This window comes from Pogoniulus pusillus, chromosome 14, assembly GCF_015220805.1.
Source record: "Pogoniulus pusillus isolate bPogPus1 chromosome 14, bPogPus1.pri, whole genome shotgun sequence".
NCBI lineage: Eukaryota > Metazoa > Chordata > Aves > Piciformes > Lybiidae > Pogoniulus > Pogoniulus pusillus.
In genome coordinates, this window is record NC_087277.1 from 24583322 (window position 1) to 24609285 (window position 25964).

At 45.4% G+C, this 25964-nt stretch overlaps 1 protein-coding gene across 6 annotated transcripts in view; it reads left to right on the forward strand.

The window, feature by feature from the left end:
• TPD52 (tumor protein D52) overlaps window positions 1-25964 on the forward strand; it is a 126652-nt gene that overhangs the window by 23616 nt on the left and 77072 nt on the right. For 2 of the 6 annotated variants that reach the window (XM_064154618.1, XM_064154619.1), the window contains exons 2-5: window positions 20862-20977; window positions 22539-22687; window positions 23585-23686; window positions 24641-24667. In XM_064154618.1, coding sequence (XP_064010688.1) covers window positions 20921-20977; window positions 22539-22687; window positions 23585-23686; window positions 24641-24667 — 335 coding nt within the window. In that variant the 5' untranslated portion in view covers window positions 20862-20920. Of the gene's footprint in view, window positions 1-14886; window positions 15012-15576; window positions 16039-20861; window positions 20978-22538; window positions 22688-23584; window positions 23687-24640; window positions 24668-25964 lie in introns of those variants that run through there. The other 4 variants (XM_064154612.1, XM_064154615.1, XM_064154617.1 and 1 more) reach the window with 4 other exon arrangements.

The window sequence follows — 25964 nt, forward strand, 5'->3', positions numbered from 1 at the left end:
TGGAACTCTCCCGATTGTCACTCCTGTCGTTTTCTTTCTCTTTCCTCTTTCACCTTCTCCTCTGGCCCTGGTTAAGGGGGACTGAAAGAACACATAGCTGTGTGTTGGCTTTGGCAGAGTGATACCAGGAGCTAGGGTAAGTGGCTGCCTGTGGCTGCCCTGCTCCGTGGCAGGAGTGTAAGACAGCTGTATGGATTTTTCTGCTCCTGCAGTTACAAGTGGTGGCAATCATCTGCATGAGTCTGCAGCCATTTGCCCCTGGGGGAGGGCAGTACAGCAGAGAGTACAATGGCTGCCAGCAGATGCTGGTGTGCAGAAAAATCCTCATTGTGCTGGTGCTTGCTCCCGAGCAGAAGGGGCTGAATTGATGCTGTCTAGGGAGAAACTGGTGCTGCTCTTATGGCATGAATGCAGCTAGTGAAAGGGGCAGCTTTCCTGTTTCACAAGCTGACTTCTCTGTTGCAGGGTGTGAATGCAGAGCAATGCATGTCCTGTGATGCTCACTGACAGAGAAATGCTCCAGCAAATGCTGCCTTGGCCAGGCCTGGGATGCTCCTCTAATTTCTGCAGAAACATGTTGTACCACATGTGGTTTGCAGTGGGAAGGTTCTGACCTGCTGCTCTTCCTGCTTGTAGCCTGCCAGTGGCCCAGCAAGAGCTTAAACACTTCATAGGCAAAGAGGAAGAACACTTTGTGTGTGTATATATGTAAAATACAGTAAATAATGTATTGCTGGTGTCACTGAGATTTTAACTCAAGAATGGTTACTGGTTTAGATCCTATTGCAGAAAAAGATTTATGCAGATGAAGTCTCAGCAGTAATGAAGGTCATGTATGCACTTAGTTTTTGCACCTTTTTGTGGTGTTATTCTTATGCTTCCTCTCTGTTCTGAGGCTATTAGTGTCATTTTGGTGGTGGCAGGGGTATTACATCATGTCGTTAGTGTTGTGACTCCTTTGTTAGGAGGAACAGAATGTTGATAGCTGCTGCTTGCTCACAGCAGGATCCACTGAGTTCCTTCTCTAACAGAATCATAGAATCATAACGGTTGGAAAAAAACTAAGATCAAGTCCAACCTTCTGCCCAACACCTCCATGACCACTGGACCATGCACATTTGCTTTTTACACACTGTCTCTTGTTGCTCTGTAATGTCTGTTTTACACCCAAGTCTATGCAAAGTGCCTTTTATGTATGTTAGGTATTATTTCTTGCTCTCTGTTACCTTTAAAGCAGTTTTTGTCCAGCTGCAGATGTCCATGGGCAGCTGATGACTTTTTGCAGCCTTGGGATCTTCAGTGTCAACGCCATACCATATGACTTAGCACACCGTGCCTGTACTGTCACATCCTGTCTCTGCTTTCTGAGATACACCAGAAGAAACAGAGCTCCAGGCCAATCAAGGAGTTCAGACAGAGCAAGCCTGACAGGCTTCTGCTCCTGAGGCCTTGCAAGCTCAGTTGAAGTCTCCTGGCCTGTTGCTACAAATGGCAGTACGGTGTTAAGGGCTAGCAAAGAGGCTGGTGAGCAGCCGCAGCTTCCTGCTATCGGAGGCAGAGCAGCTGGATTTTTCCTACTTTGCTTTTCCTTCTCTAGCAGCTAGAGGGGAGTGGAGCTTCATCAGAGCCCCCTAAGCCCGGGATATCAATATAAAGATGTGCCAAGGGAGGGAGCCTGGGCTGGAGTTAGTGTTTTCAGTCAGGTGCTTTGCTAGGATCAGAGTCCATGCCTGGCAGTGATCTTGGTTCATGAGGAAATATAAAAAGTGCTGCAGAGAAGCTTTGTAAGTAGTGCTTCTTCGCTGCTCTCTACCATGGCAAAACTGCCCATTTCAGCTGGGAGCACTGCTTGCTTGCTTGTCTTCAAAAGAGGTACTTTCAACTTGTGTCAGGAGTCCTAAGACTAGTGAAAAACCAGTCTTGCTCGTCACTTTCTGACTGCTCTGTCCTTGCACATGTACCACATGATGGCACTAGAAAGGCTTCTTTTAACTTGATCAGGAGAGCAGGATTTAAAAGAAACCCCCAATGCTTCCACTCAAGTCACTGGTGTCTGATGTTCATTTCAATGTTCTACAGCAGTCCCTGGGAATGCTCATCTAACAGTGGACATCTGCAGCTGCCTCTTTGAGCTGCCTCTTTGAGGATGGTCATTTCTCTTCAAACTCTGCAGAGGTTACAGGGGACCAGAAGATCATAGAATCATAAAATCAACAGGGTTGGAAGAGATCACACAAGGTTATTCTAGGGTCTTGACATGTCTCCCATTTTTCCTCACAGAGGCTCCCAAGAGTGAGGCTGTAAAAGGACTTACTTGACCGTAAGCATCTTTAAAGAAACTGTCCTGATTGGACTCAATGATCTTAAAAGTCTTTTCCAACTGAAATGATTCTATGATTCCAAGTAGGAAGCAGCACTTCCAACCCAAAAGAAGTTTAACTGGCTGAAGTGCCTCTTGCTGTCTTGTTGCTGTGTTGCTCTGAAGACTGATCCCTTCAGCACAGCTCAAAAGTGCTTTGCCTGCAATCTATAGTCTCAAGAAGCAAGCTGAAGGCAGAGCAGAAGCCCTCAAATCAGTTGCTGTTCTTAATTAACCTGCTGACTCTTCTGTGTACTTTGATTAGCATTTGTGAAGCTTAGTTTTATGCCTCAACATTGACAAGATTCAGTCTGTGTGAGTTGGTCCCACACTTCTGCATGCTGCTCCTACAGCACTACTTATATCTGTGCTGGAGAGTCCTGCAGGATCTTGCTGAGCAGCTGATGTGTGCTCAGGGCTGAGGAGTGTTAGGAGTAGCACACAGGGTGAGGAAGGAGCCTTATTTAAATACTGGCTTTCCTGTTGCCAGATGTGATTGTCTTGGCAGAAGGAAAATGGGCTATTTCACTGCAGCTTTGCAGAGCCATCAGCCCTTCAAAGCACCATTCACGCTGTGGCTTTAGTCTCCTCCATAAGCCACTTGCAGTGTTGTGCCCCAGATATTTTATTTTAGAGGGGATTTCATCTTCAGTAAAAGGATAGACCTGCAGTGACATCTTGTCTGTCTTCTCTCCCAGGGTGGTTCTGATGCCTGCCTGGCAGGTGTTTGTTCTACCTTCTTGTCCTCTGGGTTGTGACAGCCTTTTGTGTCTGCTGCCAGTCTCTTCAAGTGCCATGCAGCTAGAGTCCCCAGGAAGGCAGTGTACAGGCCCTCGAGTCTGAGATGTGTCCTGGATGTGTCCATCTGTTGTATCCAGAACATTGTCATGTGGTCCATCACCACCTCCAGAGACACTTGAATAAGCAGGGGGCAGAAGTTATCACACAGGATCTCAAAGAGATAACTGTCTGGGCAGCTGAAGGTGACCAGGTGATGTGTCTGAAATGACACATGGGGTTGTGCTGCTGCCTGCCAAGCAGTTGCTAATCCTCAACCTCCTTGCCGAGCAAGACAGAGCACAGCATGTGTCTGTCTTCCTACTTCTCCCAGGTCTTAGGCCATGTTTGGACCACTGCACTCCATCTTCCCTACTAGCTCCTGCTCCAGAGTGTAGTTTCTGAGCTGCAAGTTGTTCACCCTATTAGGTGTATAATTTGTCCTTGGAAGTTGTTCTGAGTTGGGGCACCCTCTGGTATCAATCCAGTCTGTGGGATGAAGAGCAGCCCTGCAGAGAAGGATGTGGAGATACCGGTGGATGCAAAGCTGGACATGACCCAGCAATGTGCACTAGTAGCCCAGATCCAACCATGTCCTGGACTGATCTCCAGCAGCATGGGCAGCAGAGGGAGGGAATTCTGCCCCTCTGCTTTGCTGAGACCCCACCTGCAGTGCTGGGGCTGCCTCCTTAGCATAGGAGAGACATGGACTTGGTGGAGAGGAGCCAGAGGAGGCCACAGCAGTGATGGGGGGGCTGGAGCACCTCTACTATGAAGAAAGGTTAAGAGAGTAGGTTTTGTTCGGCCTGGGGAAGAGAAGGCTCCAGGAAGACCTTGTTGCAGTATTTCAGTACTTAAAGGAGCCAATAAGAAAGCTGAGGGCAGTCTTTTTAGCAAGGCCTGTTGTGATAGGACAAGAGGTGATGGGTTTTAAATGGAAATAGGGAGATTTAGCCTAGATATAAAGAAGATTTTAATCTTTACACTGAGGGTGGTGAAACAGGTTGCTCAGAGAGGTGGTAAAAAGCCCCATCCCTGGAAAACATTCCAGGTCAGGTTGGTCTGGGCTCTGATCTAGTTGAAGATGTCCCTGCTCGCTGCAGAGAAATTGAACTGGATGACCTTTAAAGGTCCCTTCCAACAAAAACATTCTATGATAAATTGCAGACACTGAATTGGGAAGTTTCTAGCACCCTTCAAGAGTAGTTTTAAGGCATCCTGCTTTGATAGGATTTGGTATAGACTGCAGACGAACACAAATGTGGCTGACAGGAGCAGTGGTGAACAGGGAGAGTTAGTTTCTGCATACTTCTAAACAGAAGCAAGTGGAAACTGCTGGAATGAATGCACTGAAGCTGAATGGTTTCGGTTGGTTTGTGTGTCTGTCACTGAGCAGGTCTGTTGGTGTGAAAGATTCCTGGCGATTGTGTAAGAAGGAAAGCAACTTGAGTGTCAGTAGAATCTGCAGAGCAGCCTGGTAACTGCTTCCTGCAGTGGTGAGGAAGTGTTTCTGGAGTAAAAAGCAAAGGACAGCACTTACTGGAACACTGCTTGGATTCTCTTCTAGCATACCAGCAGGTGAAGTCTTTAATATGCTGCTGTTTCTTATTTACAATTCAAGAGCAACCTTCACCTTGGTGAATCACAGGAACATCCTTCTCTTCCCTCCCCATTGGGAAGTACTTCAGTCTCTGAAAATACTCAAGACCTTCCTGGATGCATTCCTGTGTGATCCTGCTCTGGCAAGGGGGTTCGACTAGATGATCTTTCAAGGTCCCTTCCAGCCCCTAACATTGACTCTGTGCAAGTGACAATATGGAAATGGGAAGAAGGATACAGAACTCAAAGGCAGACTGCTGTGTGTGCTCAGGAGGAGCTTTTTAAGCTCTTTAGGAGGGAGAGTTGAGATGCTGAGGACAAAGCAAGAGTCAAGTGAAATAGCTAAATTCCTGTGGTCTCCCTGTTCCAAGGCAATGCCACTGGACAGGTCTTATTGTTTCCTCTTCATTCAAGGTGGTGGCAGTAGCACTTGTGAGGGGTGTGACAACCCATTAATGGTAATGTCATGTCACAGATCCTCAGCTGAAGTGCACATCTGGGGGTTGACAACTGGGAACGAGCAGTATGCAAGTCAGGGCTTGGTCTTTTCCTTCTTAAATATCCTGATCTGGTTTTTTGCCTTTTTTTTTTCCCTCTGGGAAGGCAAAATGAAAGGTTGTGAATTGCATTTTTAAGAGCTATTTAAGCTCTGAATTCCTTTGAGTGGTGTCTGTGCTGTTGGCTGAGCTACGATGTGCCAAACCTGATGTCTCCTCGATATCAGCTAGACCAGTCCTTAAGCATAAAGTTTGAAAAGCCTTCCAGGCTCTTCCACTGAGCAGAACTGGTCCATTAAATTCTGGAGCCATGAGCTCAGAGTGGTTACAGATAGTTGTGAAGCAGAGTGTGATGAGTTTGCGATGATGCCAAGCTTAGATTTCACTTGGCAGTGCAAAGCTTTATGCTTAGGGTTTGCAGTGATACAGTTCCATATATTGTGAGGAGGTAACTTGTCTAATCAGTGGAGGTGTGCTTTGTTTAACAGAAAACCCAAACCAAACATAACAACCCAAACAACAAACCCAACCCCAAATCCCTTTTTGTTCTTCCCTCACACGCCTTCCCCCAACTTCTAGAGCTGATGCTCTGTTTCCTTAAAGACACATCCTTCAAACTCACTGCACCACTTCTCTCCCCCTGTAGTTTCCATCACATCAGCTGTGCCAGAATTAGGAAGAGTGTCTGCCTGACTTTGTGTTCATCTAGATGCACTTTTCCACTTTTGTCCACTCTCATATACGTCAGTAAAAGAAATGGTTTAACCTGCTCTACTTACTTTGCTATGAAATACAAGTGAGGAGCCAGGAAATCGGCTTAGCCAAGCATGTTGATGCTTAGGAAATCTTGTGCAGAGTGGACTGGGATACAAATAGGTCATGCATAAGGAACTTTCCTTAAGGGTGATGGAGCACTGAAACAGGCTGCTCACAGATGTAGTGGACCCTCCATCTTTGGAGTCATTCCAAACCCACTAGGACACTCTCCTGTGCAACCTGCTTTAGGTGAATCTGCTCTGGCAGGGGGGCTGGATGAGATGATCTCCAGAAGTCCCTTTCAACCTCTATCACTCTGTGATTATGTAATATTGCTTGGAAATCTTGAGACATTGGTACTTTTATGATCTGAACCCATGTAGGTTGGAGAGAAACAAGTACAGATTGGGTGATGTCACAGACAGAGGTGGAAAGTGATGTGCTCTGCCCAAAGTTCCAAGTGATGGAAGGAAGCATGCTCAAGTTCTAGGACCTTAAAAGCTTTATTTCTTTTTGGGGAAGTGATCTCTGAACAACCTTATGACCCTTTTTTCCACTACCTTCTGCTTTTGGAGCAATGAGTGTTTTGTGACTGTGTTAATTTGTGTGACAGCAGTATCTCTAGGCTAACAGTTTAATTTAATTTGCTGTCCTAGACTTGACTTGAAGGAGCAGCAAATGTCTCTTAACAGGATTTACACGACTCAAGCAGCATTAAAAGTCATTCAAGGACATACGAATTGGATAAAATTTCAGGGTATTTAAAATGGGAACTTCAGTGGCCATAATACTTTAAAGGTAGATGTGTTCTCTGCATTATGTTAGGAAACAATGAGTCAGTGCCGTTGGTTTGTTAGTGAAAAGCTCTTTGTTGGATGCACAGCTGCAGGATTCTCCCTCTTATCTCTTAAATGAGATTAAGAGCAGTGAGGAAATATTCAGGTTTGCCCAGTTTGCAGCCCCAGCAGAATGTGGTTTAGTAGCCCTTTTCTAGTGACAGACGTTGCTCCCAAGCAATGTAGGAAGTGCTGCTGCCCAGCTGAGACCTCACCGAGTCCTCCATCCAGCTCTGGGGCCCCCAACACAAGAAGGATATGGGCCTGATGGAGCTAGGCCAGAGGAAGTCCTCAAAGATGATTAGAAGGCTGGAGCAGCTCTCCTATTAGGACAGGCTGAGAGAGTTTGGGCTACTCAGTCTGAAGAAGAGAAGGCTCTAGGGAGGTCTTATAGCTAAATTTCAGTATCTGAAGGGGAACTACAGGAAGACTGTGAAGGAACTGTTTAGATGGGCTTCTAGAGACAGAATGAGGGGTAATGGTTTTAAACTGGAGCAGGGTAGATTTAACTCTCTTTAACTCTATGTAGCATCTTCATTGGCAACATGGACAGTGGGTTTGAGGCTTCCACAGCAAGTTTGCCATGTGGACAGGCTTGAAAGGTGAGCCAGTGCCAGTATCATGAAGTTCAACAAGTGCAAGGCCGGCATGTGAGTCAGGGCAATCTCAAGCACAAATACAGGCTGGGCAATGAGTGGATTGATCTTGTGAAGGGGTTAGAACTAGATGATCCTTTGCAATCTAAACTTTTTTGGTTTAGGATGACACAGGACTTATTTTCCCCAGAGTCCAGCCCAACTGGTCAGTTACCTTCTTCCTGCAGAATCCTAACTGAAATCAAAATAGTCTCTACTGCTGTAAATGTTCTTGCCTTGCTTGTCAGCTGTGTGCTAGTTTGAGCCTAGCTAGGATATTTTGCTGAGAAGAATTAGATTACAGGCTGTGAAAAGGAAACAATGGTGATGTCTACTTCACTCATAGGCCTGCTGAGATGTATAAAAAGAAGACCACAAACACAGATAACAGAGTTGCTCTTGGGCTCTGGCTGCATGCACTTCTCTCTCCCTAACCTGCTGTCTGTGTGACTAATCTGTCTGCTTTAACCCCCCTGGCCTATTTTCCAAACTCACCTTAAACATAAGGCAAAGTCTGGGATAAGGTAGAGGGGTGGAAAGGAGTTGGAAGGGTGGTTGGGAGCCCCTCATGGGGACTCTGATTTCTGGGAGGAGGTTTGTGTTTCTGTATTACTTTTTTACCTTGTATATTTCTGTCTATAGCTGTATAGATTGTAAATATCTGCTTGTGTCTTGTGCTAAGCTCTAAATATAAAGCTTCATTCCTTAATTTTGAGCTGCTGAGCCTAGTCTGGGTGATTTTCTTAAGTGTGAGGGGTGGGTAACACCCTAACATCACACAGCTGTCATAATACTACCCTACACTAGGGAGATGTGTCCAAGCACAAAGTCTCCTGTGAAGTCTTTGTCCATAACTCAGTTTGGAAAGTATGGGGGAAGATGGAGCTTTGTTCTGTCAGTAGGTAGGTGTTTGCAAATTGAGTTCACAGGATGAAGGGCTACCAGGGAACCAGGACTCCTTGTGTTCCTGAACAGTCTCTTCAAGGTTACAAATAGTAGAGGATCTGGGTGACTTTTTCCAGCCATTGCCTCAATCACAGAATGGTCGAGGTAGGACGAGATTTCTGGAGGCCATCTGGTCCAACCCTGCTGCTCAAGCAGGGCCACCTAGAGCCAGCTGCCCACAGCCATGCCCAGATGGCTTTTGAATGGAATGGGCTGCCCGGGGAGGTGGTGGAGTCACCATCTCTGGAGGTGTTCAAGAAAAGACTGGATGAGGCACTTAGTGCCATGCTCTAGTTGACTGGACAGGGCTGGGTGCTAGGTTGGACTGGATGATCGTGGAGGTCTCTTCCAACCTGGTTGATTCTATGATTCTATGAATATCTCCAAGGATGAGATTTTGTACAGTACTTGCCTGAGTCCTGTTACTAGCACCAAATCATGCACTGCTCAGCTGCTTGTGTGCTTCTGGACTTCTGTCCTTGATAGGAACTGTTGCAAATCCTGTGCTACACCAAATCCAGACACCAACTTGGTAATTACATGGTGGAAGCTAGTGTGAACCTCAAGCACCCAAGAGTGTTTTTGGCATTATTAAGGTATTGCTAAGACCAGATGGTGGTTATTTGGGTGTGTGTGTGTCCGGACATCACAGTACATGATACAGCCTAATATGTAACCAGATGTCCTTTGTTCTTAAAGCTTCAGTATCATTTTTATGGTGGGGCTTGATATTGTGGATTGAGAATAGTGAGCTTTTCTGGAGCTGCTTTTCAGAAATAGAAATTTTGGGGGGCAGTGTTGAAAGTTTTAAAAAACTAAAGCTTTCAATACTTTTAAGAAGGCAGAAGAGCAGACTTGTCTTCTGAGGGAGGCTAGAAGCTGCTGCAATTGAACTCGCTCAAGTAAAGCTTTTAATTAGATTGCAAGGTTCCATGCTAAAACTTTGTTGAAAACAATTTAGTTCTGCACTACAGCCTTTTCTTCCTAATCTTTTTTCAGCTGTCATTTGGCTGCAGCTCAGCACTGTTTCGCCAGCATTCTTGACAGGTTCAGTCTCCTACCAGGGACTGGAGTCTCTAGAGAATGTCAGCATGACTGGGATAAGCAACTGAAGTCAAATAAATATATTTCTCTGAAATCTACCTGACAGTGCTTTGAGTCTGTTAGTCTCACTTGGAAATATTCCTCTGTGTTTGCAGAATTTGGCTTGAGTTCTCCAGAACTGGTGCAATGCTCTACCTGCCCTACTTCTGCTCAGTACAAACGGGTCAAGAGCCTTACTGTGGTACCAGCTTGTCCAGCAGCAAAATGTACCTGACTGTGGATCTACTCCTTCATAAGATTTCAGGAAATTAGTCTGAGTTTATAGTTGGATTGGGAGGAGGAGAGAAGAGAATGCTGCCTTGGCTCTAGAATGCTGTGGGCTCAGACTTTGGTTTAAGAAAAGGGCAATACTAATAGCCCAGAAATCTGGAGCTGCAACACTCAGAAGTGTCTTTGTTGCAGGGTGATCTTGGGAGAACACTGAGCATTCCAAGAGGGTTTGTTTGTTTAGGGCTATTTTCTGCCTTTGCTGATTTACATTAAAACATTTAGTCTTAAGAAAACGTTGAAGATCTTCTATACTGTGTTCAGTTTTGGGGCCCTGACTGTAAGAAAGACACTGATGTCCTGAAGTATCCAGAGAAGGGCACTGAATCTGGTGGAAGATCTAGAGAACAGGTCTGGTGAGGAGCAGCTGAGGGCTCTGGAGTTGTTTAGCCTGGAGAAGAGGAAGATGAGGGATGACCTTTCTCCCTACAGGTGCCTGGAAGGAAGTTGTAGTGATGTGAGTGTTTTTTGTTCGCCCAAGCAGCAAGTGACTGGATGCGAGACAACAGTCTCAAGTTGGACCAGGGGATGTTTAGGTTGGATGTTAGAAGACAATTCTTCTCTGAAAGGATTGCCAAGCCCTGGACCAGGCTGTCCAGGGCAGTGGTTGAGTGACTGTTCCTGGAGGTGTTTAAAAGAAGCAGAGATGTGGTGCTGAGGGACACAGTTTAGCAGCAGACTGTGTTGGGTTAATGGCTGATTTGATGATTTTCAGGGTCTTTTCTAGCCTAAATGGTTCTGTGGTCCTATACAAAGAGCCATACTAGACAGTGCAGTTGCATCAAGGGGAGCTAGTCCAGAGAAAGCCTGTGTGAGGAAGCTGAAGTAATGAGATTAACATGCTGGTGTTGAGTTGGACTCTGCTAGAAGACAACAAATGCCTAAACCCCTAAGCCACAGTCTGCTGACCCTTACTAACAGGGCTGCAGAAGGCTGTGCTCACACTGTTCAGCAACCACTGTAGCTGTGCAGCTCCATGCCATACATAATCCTGTGAGGCTGGAAGGGGAGGAAGGGAGAACAACGAGGAAATAGGAGCATAAGTGAACCACTTTAATGCTTGGTTAGTGTTTAAGCTTCTGTCCTATTGCTTCATGGCATCCTCTCAGACTGCAGTTTTAAGGCATTGGATCAGGTGCTGAGAGGCTTTACTTGTCTGTAAAGTGGTGAGACTTTGAAGATCAAATTGAATCTAGAGAACCTAGATTGGCTTAAGATGCTTAAGTAGCTTTATAGCTCTTACAATGGCTTATGCCCTATAAAATTCAGTTGGAGAGGGCAAGAGCCTGACTGCTGCTGCCTAATTGAGCTCTACCTGGTACAGCTGGGAGAAGACCTAGCTGGAAGTCTTTACCCCGGTTACTGGAAGACTTCTGCTTAGTCTTGACTGTTAGCAGACTGTAGAAGATGCAAATTGAGACCAGGTACAGGCTGAGCAGGCAGATGAATCATAACAATCATCCTTGAAATATGAGATTCTTTTTTTGTTGTTATTGCAAGAACCTCTATTCTCTCTTTGGTCACAAACTCATCCCTTCATGTTTCCCCACCCTCTTTTGCTTGCTGAACTAAGTGGGGGAGCCAAAAGTCTGGGCTGTGATATACAAGTTTGGCATCTCTATGCTTAAGCAGGATACCAATGCAGGACGATTAAGCACAGATCTCATGTTATTTAGGTAGCTTTATCCAGAACATTGTTTGGATCTTGTTCTAGGGTAGCCTGTGCATTCTTCCAATTCCCAGGCATTAGTGGCAGCCTTTCCATTTTCAGTCTCTTTATATGAAACATTACTGAAAACATAGCTTAGTTTCTTCAAAGCTCAGAGATGGCATTCAGTCCTAGTTGAGCTGGTTTGGTCTCTGTAAGGTATCACAGAATGTTAGGGATTGGAAGTAACCCCCAGAGATCGAGTCCAAGCCCTCTGCCAAAGCAAGATCACCTAGGGCAGCCCACACAGGGATGCATGCAGGTGAGTTTTGAAAGTCTCCAGAGAAGGAGACTCCACAACTTCTCTGGGCAGCCTGGTCCAGTGCTTCATTACCGTCACCTCACCATAAAGAAATGTCTCCTTGTGTTGATGTGGAACCTCCTGTGTTCTAGCTTGTCCCTCTTGTTTATTCTCTTATCACTGAGCACTACTGAAGACACTGGCATCTTCATCTTGACACCCATTCCTCAGATATTTATAGATGCTGATGAGATCCCCTCTCAGCCTTCTCAAGACTAAACAGGAAAGACTAAACTTTTCCATGTGTGAATAAACCACTGTTCTGCTACATGGAAGAAGCAGCATCTCTGCAATGCTACAGCAACATCTTATCCTTGCTTAGCTACCAACAAAGTACAGCACTCTTAATGCTATATTGTCTTACTTAAACTGGTAGAGGGTCTGGGTAACAGGTCTTCTGAGGAGCAGCTGAGGGAACTGGAGGTTTTTAGTCTGGAAGAAAGGAGGTTGAGGGGAGACCTTCTCACTCTCTGCAACTCCCTGAAAGAAAGCTGTAGTAAGGTGGGTGTCAGTGTTTTCTCCCTGGTAAGAAGTGATAGGATAAGAGGAAGTGGCCTCAAATTGCCCCAGGGGAAGTTTAGGTTGAATATTAGAAGAAACTTCACTGAAAGGGTTGTCAAGTGCTGAAGCAGGATGCCCAGGGAGGTGTTTGGATCCCCATCCCTGGAGGTGTTTCCAAGAGGAACGTGGTTTAGCACCAGATTTGGTAGAGTTAGAGGACGGTTGGATTAAGTGATCATAAACGTTGTTTCCGACCAACTTGTTCTGTGAAATGGCTGCTAGACCCTTGGGCTCAGGTGGCAGCTGCAGACCTGGGTAGCAGGTGGTATCTGAGGAAAGCATATCTGAGAGTGGGCAGGCAAATATCTGGTAACAACCTCTGCTTAAAGTCCATGGCTTTTCTAGGTGTGCAGGAAATGCCCTCCCTTCTAATTCATGGTGTGCACAATCTGTGCTGACTGCTGGTGCTAGCTAGTTACCTGGGAAGGCTTTAAGCACACACTCTCTAACCTGGCCAGAGGAGATTGCAGGTGATTAACTGTAGTCGTTGTGATGGAAGTGTTTTGCTGAGGCTTACTGAGCCTTCCTGAGAGCCAGCTGGTGACATTCAGTTGAACTTGTCAAGGGTGCTTGAAACAATTACTGACAGAAGTTATTTCGTGCCAGTCTCTCAAACAGCAGCTTCTCAGATGTCATGTATGACTGAAGCACCAATCTCTTAGTTATCCAAAAATGTTAAGGCCAAATGAGTAGTTGTTGGGGAACAGCAAAATCTTCAGTTTTAATCTCTTGCACAGTGAGCAAAGCCTCACTGCCTCTCGTCTCTGGAGCAGTGCCTCTGCAGGCTTCAAGATGTCTTCAGATACTGTCTTGCAGCCAATGCCTACAGGAGCAACCAGGTGACAACTGATCTTTTCTAGCAGGGGGCCAAATCCTGTACTTGTCTCTGCAGCCACATTGAAGATGGGCTGCAGAGTGTGGCCCATCCACACTTCTGGCTGCAGCAGTGATAGGCCACATCAGCAACTTGATTTAGATTGCAATCCAGATGTCTCCAGGTACACAAAACCAACTCCTGTGCACTGGAAAGGTGCAGGAAGAGTGCTGCATTGTTGTAGTGGCTGGTCTGGGGTAAAACTGAACACAGGAAGTTTCCTGTGGGTTTAAGTACTGACTCCAGTAAATGTCCTTGATCAGGAACTGGGACTCCTGATCGTTAGCAAGGATTTAGAATCATAGAATCAACCAGGTTGGAAGAGACCTCCAAGGTCATCCAGTCCAACCTAGCACCCAGCCCTATCCAATCAACTAGACCATGGCACTAAGTGCCTCATCCAGTCTTTTCTTGAAGACCCCCAGGGACGGTGCCTCCACCACCTCCCTGGGCAGCCCATTCCAATGGGAAATCACTCTCTCTGTGAAGAACTTCTTCCTAATATCCAGCCTATACCTACCCTGGCACAACTTGAGACTGTGTCCCCTTGTTCTATTGCTGGTTGCCTGGGAGAAGAGGCCACCCCCCACCTGGCTACAATGCCCCTTCAGGTAGTTGTAGACAGTAATAAGATCACCCCTGAGCCTCCTCTTCACCAGGCTAAACAGGCCCAGCTCCCTCAACCTCTCCTCATAGGATTTGTGCTCCAGGCCCCTCACCAGCTTCGTTGCCCTTCTCTGGACATGTTCCAGCACCTCAACATCTCTCTTGAATTGAGGGGCCCAGAACTGGACACAGTACTCAAGGTGTGGCCTGAGAGATCATTGTAAGGGGTTCTTTTTCTTAAAACACTACTCTAGCTGTTGTAGCCTGCTAGCACTGCCTGGTCTTACACTGAATGATTCTTTGGGGTTGGGAAAAAGTCTGAGGGGATAGCTTCACCTGGTTCTGTGGTGGTAGAAAGCACCCAGCTCTTCCAGTGTTCCCCATCTAAGAACTCGTTGCTTTGCCTAATCCAGTCAGTACAGCTCCTGCCTGAGCTGTTGTGCAGAGGCAGCCTCTATTCTGAGTTACAGGAGGGAATGCAGTAGAGCAAAACAGGTAGCTTCTCCCTGTGGGCTGCTTGGTTAGTAGAGAGTTTAACTGCTGTAGCCATGTCGCAGCGCTCTCCTGCCTCTGGGTGCTTTAATTAGAATCTGCCACGTGTCAGAAGTGCAGAGAGCTGTTACATTTTCCTCTTCTTCACCGGGTTCAGAAAGTAGCAGAGTGTTTTAGGCTCTGGGACTTGCACTGTTGTGAGCCCGCAGGTAGCCTGCACCAGAAGCCAATGTAGGTCTGCAGTCTAAAAGGAACTGCTCTTTAATTAGCTGGAGGGTCTGTTCCTGCTGACTGCAGCGGAAAGGAGAGGTTAAAACTTCAGAAGCTGTACACGTTCTTCTTGCATCCCCAGGGAATACGTTGCCTGGGCTTGGCTTGGATGTGCTGCAGAGCTCCTTCCCTTCTGCGGCTCCGAGCAGGGAGGATGGTGCAATGCCTCTGATCGGCTCTGCACTTCCACTGACTGCTGCTCTGTGTGCAGGGGTGCAGTGGGGAGCCCAGGTGAGGGGACAGGGGGTGGGAGGGAACGATTGCTGAGCTGTAAAGGCGACCTGCACTGCTTCTGAGCTCGGTTTTTCAGTGAAAAGAGCCTGGCCTTGGAAATGAAAACAAAACAAAAGCAACAAAACAGCAAACCAGACCAGAAGAGAAACGCAGTGAAGCACTGCAGAACTGTGCCAGGTGCCTCTTGTAGGTAAGAACTTCTGCTTCTCAGGGCTAAATCTAACGCCCAGCACGGAATGGAATGGCTTACGTAAGCTGATGTTTCTGGTGTACGTGGCACAAGAGCAATGCTTCTGGTCAGGACCGAGCGTTCCGGCGTTACCGGCTCTTGGCATAACAGGCTGCTCTAGGTGACGCTGCCTGGCACACCCAGGGTGGTACAAAACAGCCTGAAACCCCTCATACTTCTCGCCTCGTGGGCAGAACCAAGGCACAGTAGCATGCTGACTGAAAGGTAGATGATGTTCACAGCATAGCCTTCAGAGATCAGTGCTGCTTCCTCCTGTTCCGAGCCCGTGCTGCAGTGCGAGACCCGGGCAGCAGAGACTGGCTGCTGGTTATGACACTGGTGAAAGCCAGCTGGAGAAATAGTTACACAGGCAGAATTTTCCATTAATCAGGGGGAAAAACTCCTACACAGATGGTATATAGGATAGATTATGGCTAGTAATCCTTTTGTGTCCTAGAAGATTAAGGATATTCTGGTGTAGCTGCAGTCAGCTGACCTTTTTTTATTTAAATGACTGAAAATTCTTGGTGCAGTTGTGCAAGAGGAGCAAGGCTCTCCCAGAAGCCGGGCACTGTGTGCTCTGAATGTTTGTTAAAGGAACGGTCTGCTTAGATCCAGCCCCGGTTATAAATTTACAGGAACTGAAGGCTGTGCCATGTAAACAGCAGCTGCTATGAGATGGCTCAGGAATCACTTGCTAGACGGCTCTATCAAATGTAACAGAATCGAATCTTGGGGAGGTACAGTGAGTGGCATGTGAAGAAAAAGAGGGATTCTTAATCCTGCTGTCTGGGTTGCCTCAGAGAGCAAAGATGAATGCTGCGGTGGAAGAGGAGGATGGCTGCACGCTCTGACTTCTCTGGCATGGATCTGTATGAGGATTACAAATCACCTTTTGATTTCAATGCTGGAGTGAACAGAAACTATCTCTACCTGTCACCTAGCATAAACCTTTCTCCACCGGGATCACCTACGCTGGCCAAGTCTGGTAACTTCTCTCTCTTTCTTTTTCAAAACCTTAGTGATTAAGGTCTGTTAAAAAGCAAGTCCTTAAATTAAGAATCTGTAAAACGTGGCTGCAACACTGATGTAAATGGAGGTAAAAGCTGACCTGCTGTTAACTCTGGTAGTTGCTTAGCTGCAGCGTGCCCTGTAGGTAATCTCTCCTGTCCTATGAGTTTGCCAGCTTTACCTCATTTCTTAATTCAGTAGAAAGGCAGTTTGAGGGAAAATGGAGTGAGCAAAATAATTAGGAACAAAAGGGCAGCTTCTGTAAGACTGGAGTGATTGGCCTAGTTTGACTGTTAGCTTTTTTTCAAGGAGAGGTAGGAATTGCATACTGAGTCTGACTTCAGAGCTCTGTGTGATCTGACATCTGTTTGCCTCTAGTACTGAAGATAGGACTGATTAACCCTCGACTCTAGTCCACTGAGCATTGAAAACACTGTAGATTTTGTGCCTGCAGATAGAAGTTGTACTTGTGCTGCCCTGAGGAAGCCTCTGTTGGGTGCTGCGCTGCAGCAACATCCATCTAGTCCTTAGCCCTACCAGTTTCTAGCTGGCAACCTGTTGAATGGAGCACCTACAGCCCACTCTGGTGTTCTTGCCTTTCCTGTCCATTGAGTGCTGCTGGCTATGATCTTCTAGACTAACTAAAACTTTAGAAAGCTAGAACAGACTAAGCCTGACAAAGTGTGACCAAGGTTGACTACTTCTTTTTGCATGGGCTTGTTCTTTAACATCTTCAAGAATGTCTGAACTAGCCCAGACCCCTCTGTGAACTCTGTGGAACAGTGGGCAGCTTTCACTTCTGCAGTGACTGTATCATCTGCCTCTTCTAAAGCAGAGGGGAGTAGTCTTCTGTATCTGGTGGTGATGCATCACCATAAGCACCAATCTTTGCTGGACTTCATTTCCTTTTTTATTCATTTTGAATGAGTTTCTGGTTAGCATTTTGGACAATCATAGAATGGCTTGAGTTGGAAGGGATCTGAAAGATCTTCTAGTTCCCACTAGCCCCTGCTGTGGGCAGGGATGCTTCCTACCTACACCAAGATACTCAATGCTCCGTCCATTTTGTCTTTAAACACTTCCAGGCTTGTAGCCTCCACAACTGCTCTGGGCAACCTGTTTCAGTGCCTCACTGCCCTCATGGGGAAGGATTTATTCCTAATGTCTAATCTTGATCTATTTCTTTTCCATTCTGAAGCGATTAGTCTTCATCCTGTCACTCCATGCCTGAGTACAAAGTCCCTTTCCATCTCTCCTCAAAGTTCCCTTCAAATGGTGGAAGGCTGCCTTAAGGCTCTCCAGAGCCTTCTTTTTTCCACAATGAACAACCTTAACTCTCTCAGCCTATCTTCAGAACAGAGATGCTCCAGCCCTCTGATCATCTTTGTGGCCCTACTCTGGACCTGGCCCTAACAGTTCTGTGTTCTTCCTGTGTTGGGGGCTCCAGAGCTGGGCAGAGAAGCCAAAGAACTTTCTCTGAGTTAAAGAAATCACTTTGGCTTTTTCACTGAGATAAATAGGAAGCACTTATATTTGATGTCTCTTATGTGCTGTAAAATAGTATCTTCTGTAGCACTGTACATTACTCAATGCTGGAATGATCTTATAGAATCATAGAATCAACCAGGTTGGAAGAGACCTCCAAGATCATCCAGTCATAATCTTGTATCACTTGTTCTCCTGAACTCTGTCAAGAGCTGTTTTTCTTTGGCTTTCCAACTGTATAGCAATAGCTCAGGTGCTCATTCTGAGTGTCTGACACAGAACATATCCCTCTAAAGATAAAGCTTTGTGAGGTCTAACCCTCTCCTGGTCTGAAGGCTGCTCATCTGAAGTAACCAGGGACTCCTGAAACTGCTTATGTAGGGACTTCTGCTCAAAACAGGGACAAGCTAGGGCTGAAACCAACCCAAGCAATCTCCAAACCAGTAAACCTGAATGTGAACTGAATGACTTGCATGCTTTGCCTGCTCTAGCAGAATAAGGAAGGCTTAAGTGTTGTTTCCCTGAACATGATCTGTGGAGTCCTAATCAGCTAACTTGTTCATGCCTTTATTTGGGTTATTTAGACCTAATGATGTTCTGGCATAATATGTTCATCTTAGAAATGCGGACACCTTAAGAACTGAAACTTGCTAAGTTTTCACAATACTAGACAAGTTTTTTCAGTTGTTTTTCCTGAAATAATTTTTACTCTGTGTAAGGAGTTTGAGATGTGAAATGTTCAGCTGAGCTTGGTTACACCAATCAGAATTACCAAACAACTGAATTTTAAGTCCTTTGCAACATTAGAGGCGCAAGAGAACTAACATAATGAAAGGTAGCAAGTTGGAAGCCAATAACAATAGTTGTGCTAGTGAACAGAGAAGACCCCAAGTGAGAAAATATCTGAGTTGCAGATTGAGCTGAAGTATTTCCAGCAGTTGTCTGACTGCTACTTCCCTGGTTTCTTACCCCACACATCACACAAATATCCAAGGTGGGCTGTGCACCTTTCTTACAAAGCTTGCTCAAAGTCAGCATCAGCATTTGGCTTGTGTCTATGCCATTGTGGAGGTCTGTGTGTTGTCACCTGTGTGTATAACTGTTTCTTGGTCAAGTTGCCTAGCACAGATGAACCCTGTGGCCTGAGGAATGAGAGCAAAGTAGAGAGGTGAACAGTAATGGAATGAGAGGGGAGGTGCCAGAGTAAAGACAGATGGGAAGATGTTTGTATACTTCAAATGGAGCTAAAGAAAATGTAATAAGTGAGAGGAGGGTAGAAGGCAAGGTGAGGATGAAGTAGCTTGGTTAGATTTCAAAGGTTGTATGGGGCCTTGATCACTGGTCTAGTAGATGTCCCTGCCTCCTACCTAGTAAGAGGTTTGGAACTAGATGGTCTTTAAGATCCTTTCCAACCCAAACCATTCTGTGATTCCAGAATGTACAGGGTGAGGTATGGAGGACTGAGCAGCACTGATTTCCTGGTCTCACTAAAAGGTCTAGAAACAGGAAAACGAGGCAAAACTGTTCCCTTGCTTCTCAGTGCTGCCTTCAGTGCAGGCAACAAGCAGCTCAAACTGCCGTAAAACAGCAGCTTTCCAAGGGGAAGGTAATTCCCCAAACAGAAGCTACTGCTGCTGGACACAGTCCAGTGTGTTTTTTTTCTACTGCTGGATTTGCTTGATCTATTTTTGGGGAGGTAATCCAGATGACTCTTCGTGGCCAGATTGAACAGCCTTTCAGCTGGATGTGCTAATGCTCTTGGAGCCATCGAGGTCTTTGAGACTTGCAAACTTTCTGAAATGGCTTTTGCAGCAGCAATCTCTGGAGGGCTTGCAGATGGAGAATGAGTTGGAGCCTCATATGCTGGGTGTTGGAGTGTCAGGGGAAAATGCAATTTCAGTTTTCCTTCAGTGGAGGCATATGTAATGAATAGGAGAAAGGGCAGTCTTGGCTGTCTGATGTTAAAAGGAAAGATGTTGATGTAGGGAAAAAAAATGACAGAACTGTAATTCTTTTTTGGGGCTTTGTTTGGATGCTGTAGTGCTGTGCCGTGGGTTTGGGCAATAGACTCCTTTTTGTGCTGCCCTAGATTTCTGCCAGCAAACAGTGTATTGGGCAACCTGTAGGAATTAGATTGTTTGTGTAGGAGGCTGACAAATCTCTGGGAAAACATGGTATAGATTTCATAGATCAATGTAGGATGGGCTTTCAGTTGCTTTCTGGATGCTTCTTTCTCGCTACATTCCATGGTAACCTGCCATTTGGAAATGTGCTGTGGATATAGTGTTCTGGGCACAAATACAGGCAGAAAACACTGACTTGGAAGGAATTTCTGGAAAGGAGCTTTACCTGAGTTTAGTAAGATCATCCAGAGCAAGGCACCTTCTCATCTTGTGCTGGACAGCTGCTTAGGGGCATGCTTCATAGCATAACTGTAAGTAATTAACAGCTGCACAGAACCTTTTTTCCTTGATTTTTTGTTTGTTTTTCAGTTGATTGTGATACCAAGTCTCACAGTAAAATCAGTGGTGGGCTGATTGCACATTAATGACTTTTGGGATTCCCATACCAAAATGGTAGTGTGGGTTGCCATCAGAAGCTGCTGGAATGAGGATGGCATTTTACCTGATGAATTACTGTAGTGACTAGTAAGGGAATGTTATTTCGTGTGTCCTCCACTTCTCTGAGTGACTCTTTCTCTGGGCTTCTCATCTGTCCTAATGTCCAGGCACAAAACAGCAGCTTCTTATTCCACATCTGTGGTTTTCTACTCACAGTGGCCCCAGTTACTAGGGTTGAGTTGGGTGTAGGGGGAGAGTTTGTACTTGAGGCTGCAACACTTTTTCTGCTGTTGCTGAGCTTGCTGGTTGCTGTGACCACTCCTAGTGTGCTGAGAAGGGGCATTTCTTAAGCCAGAGAGCAGGGAGGGAGGGACTCTCTGCCTTGGTCTTGAGTACCTTCAGTGCTTCTTAGCTTCATGTGCTGCATGAACCAGAGAGAGCAAAGTGTGTGTGGGGGCCACTGGTTGGGACCTAGAGTTTTGCACCATGATTTCTGTCAGAGCAGTGGGGTGCATTGTTCTCAACATCTTTCCAGCTTCCTGTTATTGCAGCAGTTGTGATTGCGTTGTGCTTTAATGCAACTTGACAGCACAAATCAGCCAGTGAAAAGCCATTTGGTTTTCCTGAGCTGTAGTACTCAGGGAATGGGACTTGGTCTTCTTATCAGTTTTCTAAGTGTACTGGCACGAAAGGGCTGTATATTAACAGCTGTTGTGTGGCAGACATATGATGGCTTTGGTTTATTCACCTCCAGGGCTGCTGAGAAGTGACTCTATACCTGAGGCTGGAGAGGATGCTGCTGCAACAGTTGGCATGGCAGAAACACTCTCAGAAGAAGAGCAGGATGAGCTAAGGAAAGAGCTCGCTAAGGTAATTCTCTTGCAAACAGCTCTTAAATTGGTTTTGAAAATGGAACTCTGGGATAATGCTGTCTTTAAACACACAGTTGATGCCTTGTGTATTAATTTTGTGTCTCAAGCCATGTATGGCACTCCCACACATTGTGGGGAGGGAAAGGGAAAGTGGCAAGGAGAAAACAGCCAATTCTAACTATGGGGTTAAGCTGGAAGTGCAGATTGTAGAGAGCTTAAAGTAAGACACATAAATGCCTCACCCTTTTTTCTTTTTCCTCAAATGAGAAGGAGGTAAACAACCTGCCAGAGAGAACGTGGTCGGAAACCAAACCCCAAGTACTGTGTCAATTGGTGTGGAGTAACTAAAGCTGTTGTTTTCATGAAGGATGCTTCATACTGTCCATGCAGACACTGTTTTGCTAATGTCTAACCATGCAACTATTCTTGGTCATACAGCAGCTTGTTTACAAGAGTAAGTTAAAGTACCACTCTTCAGAGGACAATCAGACATTCAAACCTGATCCATGCACTTCAGAAGTTGTCAAAGTCAAGTTTTTTTGAGTCACCTATCTTCTTTCTTGTGTAGCTCTGTGTGATTTTAGGACTCCACTAAAAATAGTGACTTAATCCTAAGGTTGGCAAATAAAAGCCTAATGTGCTGTGAAATAAGCACATTAAATGCAGTGTTGGTTTGGTAGTCTCAAGTATTACTTCATGCCTCTCCAACCAGCTGAAGATGGTGAGGGAGATCTGGTCCTGCTAGGATACATCATGCTGGACTTTGGACTGGTATCCACAACAAAGGTGCATTGAAGATAGTGGCATTTCCTCAAAGGAGTTTAAATGATACTCTAAAGCAAGTCTGGTCTGAAGGTGGGAGCAGGGTCGAATGTGTGCCTGCCCTTGGTTCCTGTGGCCTTACTGCCTCTGCCATGTCTATGTATCCCACAGAAGGGCATGGTAAAACTGCTTTGACATCTCTGATCATGACCTGCTCAACAGGTGCTGTGTGTTTGTTTCAAGTTGGTGTGGAGTTTTTGTTAGTATTTTGGGGTTTTTTTGTTTGGTTGCTGCATTGTTGGGTTTTAATTGCTCAGCCTGTCACCATTCCCATCTCTGCCCTGGAGAAGGCATTCCTGTGGATGAATTTTTCAGTTCAAGGAGACAAAACTTGTGCATGGGTCAGGTGTGCTCTGAGCTTCTTAGTACTGGTTATACATTGGTATCTCTTCTGACATGGCAGGAGAATAGAGGCTTGGCGATTGTCCCAGGTCTGACTAATCTTCAAGCTAAAACCTGATGTTGTCTAAAGGTAACAGTTTCAAACTATACAGTTTTTTAGCTACCAACTTCCTTGCGCGTGTTCCAGGAACAGAGCTAGCTGCAGGTGGGTTACTTTCTCACCAGCCTGTCTTGTAGACTATGTTGGATTTCTCTTTTAGTATTTAGGAACAACTGTGAGGCAGTGTTTAAATGTGCCAGCCCTCCTCTTAGCACTGCCAAGCAGATACTGTAATAAATGTGTAGTTAAATGGCTGAGTGTATTGTTTGTTAACTTCTCATCAACTTTGCCACAGGTGGAAGAGGAAATCCAGACACTCTCACAAGTGCTGGCTGCCAAAGAGAAGCACCTAGCAGAAATCAAGAGGAAGCTGGGAATTAACTCATTACAGGAGCTAAGGCAGAACATTACCAAAAGCTGGCAAGATGTTACAGCAACCACAGCGTATGTCCTGGTTCCTGCTGATTGTCTCAGCTGTTGGCTGAGGGCTCTGTGATTCTTGGGTCAGATCTAAACCTTCTGTTCTTGTCAAATGAGTGTGGATATTACAAAGTGAAGTTGCACTGAGACAGTAGGATAAATCATCAGAGATTTTTCAAAGAAGGCCACTATTGTCCATCTCATCTCACGCAGAGGAATGATTTGCCACACTATGGGTGGTTCTAACACCTTTTTTGTCTTGACAGATCTGTGGTACCATTACTGAGGTGCCAGGGTGTCCTAAGTCCAACAGAATAGCTCACTTCTCCAGCTTGAAGAGTTGTTGTGACAGAGCTCATGCAGGAAGGGCACAAAGTCACAGTTCATGTTCTTGCCAAACACAACTGACTTAAGGTCCAGAATGAGCTGCCTTCTGGGGTTAATGGCTACACAGACTGCAAGAGGCAGTGCCTCAGACTTTTTGTGGTGGAGTTTATTGACAAAACTGTTTGGTGTAAGATTTTAGACGCCAGGCGCAAAACCCAGACCTGTTCTTTTCCACTGTGTGCATGGTGTGGTTTTTGTGTTTGTTTGTTTGGTTGTTTGTTTGGTGGTGTGGTTTTGTGTATGTGTGCTGGTGGGAGGTTTGTGGGCTTAGGGTGTTTTTTAAATCCTACCATAGCAGAGAGCATCTGTTCTGGGGGTGGGGTAGTAGGTGCATGCTGATCAGCCTCACCTGACATCTGAAGAGGTAGAGATGCTGTGGCCAGAAGGGACTGTAGTGGCTCAAAATAATCTCTTAAGTAGCTTGTCCATTTGACCCTGAAGTTAAAGTATACCTCTGGGTTTGATACAAATATACATGCACTGCTTTTGTGTTCTAGTAAAATAACCACAGACTTTAATTTTGTTTGAACACAGCTACAAGAAAACATCAGAGACCCTTTCTCAGGCTGGCCAGAAGGCTTCTGCTGCTTTTTCATCTGTCGGTTCAGTCATAACCAAGAAGTTTGAAGATGTCAGGTAGGTTTCTTTAGCTTTTCACAAGTAGCTGTGGTGTAGATTTAAGCAGGTAACCACTGAAATAATTTTATGCTGTTAGCATACCTAGCACTTCTAAAAGTTACTCTGTCAAGAACCTTCAGGATCTGTTTTAGGAGAGCTGCAAAACGTGCTTGTACATCCTCCCTGGTGCAGTGGAGTTCTGCAGTGTGTAGTTTCTGTCTGCAAGAGAAGCAATGTGTGCTGGTAGCCTCACTACTGCTCCTGTTTCTCTAGCTGGGTTGCAGGTGGCAGAGTCTCTGCCTGCCTGTGTGCTGCACGTAACATTGTGATTTCTCTGACTTTCTCAGCCTGTGGATTACTGCACTTAAACAATGAATGTCTTCAACTGTTTGTGGTTTGGTTGTGTTCTTTTTTTATTGTCTTGTGCATGGATTCTTTCCAGATGTGTTTTCTATCCTTGTAAGCCATCCTACCTCACAGCAGTGGCTCGATTTTATTACTATTTTTCATAGCCAATTGGCATTTTCTAATTCTTAAATACTGGCATAGGATGTGTTTTGGCATGATGCCAGCTCCCACAACCCTTTACATGCACTGGGTACATTTGGTGGTTGCTTTTAGCACTATTGTGAGCACTACATGAGCCACATGTTTAGCTTACAATTCTTTATGTGATTATATTTTTTACTACTGGAACATATACAACTACCATTCTCTTCTTGTAACTTGCTGTGAATAGTGGATCAAAGCTTATTTTCAACCACTGGACAAACAAAAAGTCAGACGTTCAAACACATTATTGCTGCAGAGTAATAAAATCAGCCTCTGTTTTAAAGTGCTGCCATTAGCCTCTTTCTTGCTTTCTGAAGTCTAGTGAGAAAACTCTTTGAGGTGCAGCTACAGTTACGTATTTTTCTTCAGATTTATCAGAACTTCCTTTCTCTTTTTAATGCTTACTCTGGCATTGTGCAGACTACAGGCTTTTGCACATTCCTTTAGGTAAGGTGGGCACAAGAACTGTTTCTGAAACTAAGCATGTAGTTAGACTGTCTCCATTAAAACCTTTAAGTTTTGTCTGTAGAAGGTAATTTCTTTTTTTTTCTCACCAGTATTAATGTAAAACTGAAGCTCTTCTAATGCCAGGGGAGATATTTCTTCATGTTCATCTGGTAACTGTGCCAGAACATGAAAACTCGAGTACCTGTAATAATAACCAGTTAGTTTCGTTTCCTTCAAAGAAAGCAATGAGTTAAAATGATTCTGTAAGTGCTTGTGACACAATATGGCAATGGCATGCAGAACTCCCCTTTTCTTTGTCTGTAGTGTTTGTGCCTTGACAGAGTAGAAACTTACCCTTTTTTGTGTCGATTACAATGGCTGTTTAGCCTTGTGACCCAAACCAAATCACTGGAGTCTGAATGTAAGGTAGTTGATGCATTCTCTGTTCATTGTGAAGTGAAGCAATCCTCATCTTTGGGTTGATTACTTGAGCACCTCCAGACACTGAGTATTTTGGTTGCCTTTTCTGCATTGCCCCTTTATCTGCCTAGTCTAAGCAAACATTCAGTGTTAAGGTCTCAGCAGCTAAAGTTTCAGTGTAGTAAAGTGCAGTAAAGTTTCTATGCATTGCCTCTCATCCTGCCTACATGCACTTGGGAGTCTGACTCCCTCTTTTCTGGGCTCTCCCACTCAGAAGTTATCAACAACCGTGGGATTTCTATAAAGGTGTAGGGATCTGGCTCCCAAAATGCTAACGGGGAGACATAGCCCTGGGGCAGTGCCTGGGGAGGGGACAGGCACTGGTACAGGATGCTATCTGAACTCTATCTCTGAAGGGAGGTGTTTGCTCTGGTGAAGAAGAGCAGCCTCACTGAAATATCTCCCCCTTATCATCAGTAGGGGAAAGGGAGCCTGCAAGATGTCCCTGTGCCTTTTGGAGCTTGGCTGTTCCCTTAACAGGGTTCAGCTTTCTTCCTTACGGCTATGGTGTCCCTCTACTAGTATTAGACAAAGACAAGCACAGACTCACAGCTCTCTTCTGGCTTCAGGAAATTAAGACCTCAAAAGAAGAGTGTCCTAATTCCTGAAGTTAGTGACTAGGTAGGCACTGAGTACTCTGTCAGACACTGGGTCAGTGGGAAGGAGGGTAATGGGGCTAGATGAGTCCACGCTGTTGGTGTGCTTTTGGGGCAGAATTGTAGCAATGGAAATTGTTACAAATTCAGGAGCAGCTAGGTTTAAAAACAAACCAAACAAAAGTGGGTCCAAGGTCTTAGTTGCACTTAAGTGGGCAATT